We start from the raw sequence: 6,265 nt of genomic DNA, 5'->3' as shown, positions 1-6,265 counted from the left end.
TCAAATGGATTCACTCAGAACATCTGAAAAGAAAAAGTGTCTATATCGAATGTGCCCAAGTCATTTGTATTGCCATTCTCCCTAAAATACTATATACAAATTGCTTCTGTGGTCTCTACATTAGAAACTACACATTAAAAGGAAGCAAAGGCTATTTTTAAAGCAAAGCTTAAAAACTGATGAATGTTGGAATAGCTTAAATTTTCTTCCCCTCCACACCCCCATCCCAAAGGCCAGTCCACAACATTGAGGACCAAGTTGATAAGTTAGGCTCTTGCAACTCATTTTTTTCATCATTTCCGGGGCAGCAGATCGGGGCAGGAACAGCCTTCTCCTAGCAGCAAACTGGCCACATGTACCTTTGAGTCCCCTCCTCCCCACCCACCCATATCACAACATAAGCTCATTTCAATGAAAACAATGTCTCAGCAGAAAGCCACTGAAAGCTTATAGCAAGAGCATGGAAGAGTAACACTGAACTGATTCCATTAGCATAATCTAAGAGAAAATAACGATTTATCAGACTCAGAGCTCGGAAACAGAAAAAAAACCAGTCTGTGGCAGAGCAGAGAGAAACTCAGATTTATAATCAACCCAATAAGCATGGAAATGAGAAAGCGCTCAGCCTCCCGCAAATGAAAAAGAGCGAAATATTGTGATAATGCCAACAAGGGGTTCTCAGAGGTGTAGAAAGTACCAGGAGGGAGGGAGACCAGAAGCCTCCTAGTGATGGCAGGGGAATGCGAACAGCTTCACCCAGATGGCATGAGGGGGATTAACACTATCAAGACACTGTACCAGCAGCCACAGCCTGCAACAGAAATAGGTGCAAAAAAAAAAACCAAAACACAAAACCAAAACACGTGGGTTGGCCTTAAGGTCTGCTAAGCCCTATGTGAAATAAGGATGCCAGCGAGGCCTCAGGCAAGCACCGCCCAGAATGCCCACAGCACATCTGGAGACAGGGACCTCAGAAGCTGTGCGAGGCTGGCAGGCGGTGGCAGCAGGAGGGACCACCAAGGGTAGAGATTGAGGTAGCCTCCCTGTTTGAAGAGGCCAGACAGACAGTGGTGAGGAGGGTTTCATTAACCCTGAGGTGCTCAAGTTCCCGCAGCTCATTTCTCCAGGAACGCGAGTAATAGTTTATTGCAAGAAAGGAGACCTCCACTGTGTATTTGCAGAAGAGGTGTTGGAGAACAGGATCTCCCAGAAGTCCAAATTCTTGTGCAGCTACATATTGAACACCTGCTAAAGCCCTGAAAAAGTCAGGAGGAGCGATGAGGGAGAGCGATGAGAGCATAGGTGCGAGTGATGAGCTATTCAACTGTGAAAACATCTGCAAAATGACCGAAAATTAAAGGCAGTCCAGTGCGAGAAGAGGGAATTTCCACAATGGAGCAAACATTCTGCTATTTGATTGCCTTTCCTCTCCCTCCACCCTGCCTTTAATTTAAGAAGCAGACAAAGACAAAGTAAAATCTGCCTGGAATCCACGCTGCATCTGACCAGCCAGGGCCTCTCTTCAAGCAATTGTTTTTCACACATTGCACAAGGGAGCAGGTTAAATCCCACCATTAGATTTAATCACCTCTGCACAAATATTATCCAGGGTCTGAACTGCTCTTTGTCAGATTTGCTAGGCACCACCTGGGACTCGGGTGAGACAGACCCTTCTCAAGGTGCCAGTTGCGCTGGGACCTCACCTGCTCACTACGGTCCGAGAACAGAGGTGAACTCCCACTGCCCAAAATGTCCTGGGAGCTCTTTGCTTGTCACCTATAGCCAGCACATACCTCAGCAACAAGCCTAATACAGCCCACGCCAGACATTTGGCAACTCCAAGATCCTTAAATGTTTTAAAACTAACTCAGCAGCACCAAAGGTGGGAGAGATGCAACCTTCCTAGTTAGTACTCAGATCACACGCTGGCTGCTATACCTCTGGAAAACACAGGAGATCACAATCATTATCCACGCTTATGAATAAAATATTCCTTTTATTTTAGTAAAGTAACAAAGCTTTTTTACAGATACAATAACTGTACATTCCAATTGAAAAATAGATTGTGCTCAAAATCATTAAAGCAAGTCACACACAGTCTGTTAGGAACACAAACAACCTCAAACCTCCCAATGCCTTCAGCTCCCATCTTCTCTCAGGAAATCAGCTTGTTTTGTTCTGAATGATTTTCTGCTGATTCTCAAGACATTCCTTCAGCTTGTCTTCAGTGAGTGTCAGCCTCTGCTCCAGGATGGAAACCGTCTGCAAAACAAAACGAAAGCTGCTGTTGAGCCGCTCACAAAGACAAGCTACGTTACTGTGCTCTCAGTGGGCAATAAAATGCTAAATCCACAGGAGTATTTTGAGGTTATTTCAGGACTGTAACTCCAGTATCAGCATTTTAGCAGGGCTGAGCCCCACACGACTTCAGAGAGGAGCAATGAAGGCTGGCGGGCATGAAGCTCTCCTGCAGACAACGTTGAGCACCCATTTTGGCACTTGGTGCTTTCAAATTGGGCTCTGCATTTCCTTTCATGGACAGGTTCTGTCCTTCCACATTCATGAGCCACCAGACACTGGAGAGCCACCACTCTTCTGCTAATGAGAGACGGAGGTTTTGTACATTTTTGCCCAGTTTTAGCTTTGATTGTGCCTCTCTGCTTCGACTCTTTCCTCCTTTCTCCAAATGCTGTTCAGTTTGCTGCAATTAAAACACACAAAACTTGCTGGACAAGCACAATGACAAGCAAGAAAACCCTCCCAGCATAAGGCAATGCAACAGGCGATGGAAGGGAATTGAAACCCAAAGTGGCAGTATCTACCTCAACATAATGCCTAAATACTTTTGTGTAATCCAGTTAGCCCACAAAGGATTGTTATATCTTTCTCCTCAAGCTGAAGTCATCACGTACAGGATGCACAGGAAGAACATTTTAACCATGTGGCAATAAAAGCCTCTGCTGAAAACCCTTTATTGATCACTCCGAGGTAATCAAGGGACCTAGCTATGCAGAACCACTTTCAGCTTCCAAAGACACCGGAACAGCTGATAATAGGCAGTGATGATTTAATGCTTTAATATCTATAAACTTATCAGCAACAATCAATAGCTTCATATTTTGAGCATTTTTGCTGCATAAATAACATCCTCTGTTAAAAACAAAGGATGTTCGGAACCTTGGACTTTAATAAAGTAATTCAAATAAACTTGGACAACCGCTATTTGTATAGAAGTTGTACACAAAAAGCCTTTTAATAGCACATTTCATAAGCACATCATAAGTGCCTGACAGAAGAAAGCAGGTCTCATTATCCCCCATTTTACAGCTGGGGAAACTAAAGCACAAAGAGAGGAAATAGCTTGGCTAAGGCCACTTGAGTGACTAGGAAAACTCTCCCGTAAAATGATTTGGGGAATGAGATGGATGGGGGGGGAGGGGAGGGGAGGGAAGAGAAAACAGGTATAGTAAAAACACCAAGCATTATGGCAAAGCCACCTCGCAAATCGCATATCAACAAAGTCAGAAAGGGCTGTGCATCATGACATTTGCCACAATGCACCCTTTCTTCCCCTCCCCAAACATAGTTCAAAGTTTATTTCTACTACACATGCACCACTGACATGTGACAAGGCAGAAGAGCTAACTCCTGCTGCCTAATGCAGCATTGCTGCAACTGTAGAAAGCTTCACCTGAAAGAAAAAACCCTGCATTGCTTAAGTATTGCCCTGGGCTACAGCACTAGCTTCATTTAAGTTTTTTCCTCCTCTGTTGCCACCCCTTAGAGGCACAAGAACTGCAGTACACAGAGAACCAGAAGAAAAGTTGTGGAGCCAGCAGGTAATATCCCAGGAGCCAGCAGAGTCCCTCCCATCTATTCAAAGGAGAGAGGATTACATCTTTTTCGTATCCAGCCACGCTATTGCCTAGTGGCTGTTTTACAGAGGTCAGGAGTAAAGCTGCTCAGGGCAGAACACAGCAGGCTGAATGTCTACCAGGGGGTTACAGCAAAGATCTTACCCTGCAAGCAACCAGACAGAGAATGAAAAGCAGTAGGGATCCTGGCTTTTCCATTTAAAAGAGAAGAACTAGTAACTCAAAACTCGGTTATAAAAGAGGGGGGTGAAACATTGCATCAAGTTTCCTTTAGAAAGATAATCAACTAAATTCATGTCCTAGTCACACTACCCTGCTAGAAGCAAAGCCCCAGATTAATTGTGATTCCTGTATCCCATGATTTACTGCCACCACGACCCTGCTGATACGAGTTAAGTGCTGTTACATGCAGCACTGTGAGACTAAGGGCAAATAAAGCAGATTTCAGAAAGTGTTGAATTTGTGAAAAAGCTATAAGGAAAATGTTTATTGGAATGGAAATTGCATGTAAGTATAAGCAGAAAGCTTGTAGCGAGTATTTTTTGGAAACTAAAAGTGGAAAAGTAGCAGTCAGAAATGAAATCCAGGAAGTCCGAAGTAGGAACTGATGACTACAGTCCATTTAGACTTGAATATATGATGCCCGAAACACACGGGGCACCTGACATCCTAGGAAGGTAAGGGAAAGCGCAAATACCGCCCAGCTGCTATTACTGCTATATTGCAACTTACACACAAAAGTTCCTTTATAAGCAGCCGACAGAGTTTTACAATATTTCCATGTTGCTTTTTATAAAGCAAGTCCTTGTTGGTAGGCAAATTAAACTGCACCCATTCAACTGCTGCAAGTTTTTGCTATTGCTTTTCAGAAGATAATGAACCAACGATTAAGCCAAGGAGGAAAATACTGTTGGCCAGATTCAGCGAGGGTTCACTGGAGCCAGGTTCGCACTCGAGCCCTTTCTCTGTGGCAGGATCTGGGCTTCCTGTTGTGTCAGGAGCACAGTACATGTCTCCATTACGCACCAGGGAGTTAAATGCCAGATAATTTATTAAAGTCTTGGCTCAAATTGGCAGAAGAATAACAGCTTAAGCTTAAACGAGAAGAAAGATCAACCTATTTATTTTTTAAAGGAGTATTTCTGACATTACAATAACATACTGACCATTATTATGGACACCAGAGGTGAATATAGAATTTTTCACACAAAGGAAAACTTACTTAAATCACTTCTACCAACACTTCCTGCAACATTTGTCTTCATTCATCTTCATAGACTTAGCCTAGAAAAAAACCTGCTCTTCTCTTTGAAAACAATAATGAGAAACTATGTAGAAAAAAGTTGCATCCTATTTCCTTTAAGTTCTGGGGAATATTCAGCTCCGTTCTCCCCCAGGACACCTAAACTGAAGCACTCAGTCATCACACTTGCTTACGTGATGACAAGCCCCCTATGATATTCCTCCATGTTACTTTTACTCCCTCAACCCAAATAATAGCGATTTGTGATGCTGTTCCAAGCACCAGCCCTCCAACAGTTCCAGCTTTCATGAGCATCTTTTCCTTAGTCCATGTTAAACATTTCCCTGTCTGATTAAGTAGCAGAGACGGTTTAAGAACCGCTAGCCTCAGGGTTGAGGCTTTTGCAGCAGCCCTGGAGGGGCAATCAGTCCTGCCCTCTTTTGAGGACTACAGATAAGGGGAACCAGGTGCTAACTGAATGCCAACAGAAACCAGTTCCACAACTGCCAAAAGAAACCTGCACAGCAGAGTCCAGAGCAACCAAAGGCCCTCAGCAACCCTTCTAGAGCAATAGTGGGAGTCCCTGCAGTAGCCAGGAGAGATCCCCCTAGACTCATTGGATCCCCCTAGGCTGCTCATTAACTAAAGCTGCCCCCAGCTCCAGGTGAAGTACTAAGCAGGCAAGAGCACAGGAATGATGGAATAATGTTAGGCTCACCCAGCTATGGGATGGCTGCCCTGCAAGCAAAAAGGTGCAGCTCCTGCCCTGTAAGCATCACATGGGTTTTTTAGTACACTACTCACACCTGCTTTGCTTGAGTTAGCACACACAATAGCATGGGGGACGTAACACTGCTCCAGTTGATCACTGGTAATTGTGGGACCCCCAAAAAACCATGTATTGATACAACAGTTACTCAGATCAGGTAACAACAGCTTGGCTGAGCCTACAAGGGATAGGATCCTGCACACTGACTGCAAAGTAGATTGCCTGCACATAGCCAAGAGCACAAGTATTACACTTGCGCTTCTATTCTATTGGGGAAGAGTGGCTGGAAAGCTGCCTGGCGGAAAAGGACCTGGGGGTGGGTCGACAGCGCCGGCTGAACATGAGCCGGCAGTGTGCCCAGGCGGCCAAGAAGGCCAA

The 6,265-nt window shown here is 44.5% G+C and overlaps 1 protein-coding gene across 1 annotated transcript in view; it reads right to left on the bottom strand.

Annotated features, from left to right (window-relative positions):
• Positions 1 to 1,983: 1,983 nt before the first annotated feature.
• The window catches only part of POC1A (POC1 centriolar protein A), a 63,978-nt gene continuing 59,696 nt past the window's right edge, over positions 1,984 to 6,265 (bottom strand). The window contains exon 11 of the mRNA XM_009321846.1: positions 1,984 to 2,262. Coding sequence (XP_009320121.1) covers positions 2,164 to 2,262 — 99 coding nt within the window. The 3' untranslated portion in view covers positions 1,984 to 2,163. The remainder of the gene's footprint in view (positions 2,263 to 6,265) is intronic.

The sequence above is a fragment of the Pygoscelis adeliae genome, unplaced genomic scaffold, assembly GCF_000699105.1.
Source record: "Pygoscelis adeliae isolate BGI_AS28 unplaced genomic scaffold, ASM69910v1 Scaffold94, whole genome shotgun sequence".
NCBI lineage: Eukaryota > Metazoa > Chordata > Aves > Sphenisciformes > Spheniscidae > Pygoscelis > Pygoscelis adeliae.
Note: the sequence above shows the minus strand (reverse complement) of the source record. Positions and strands in the feature narration are given on the sequence as shown.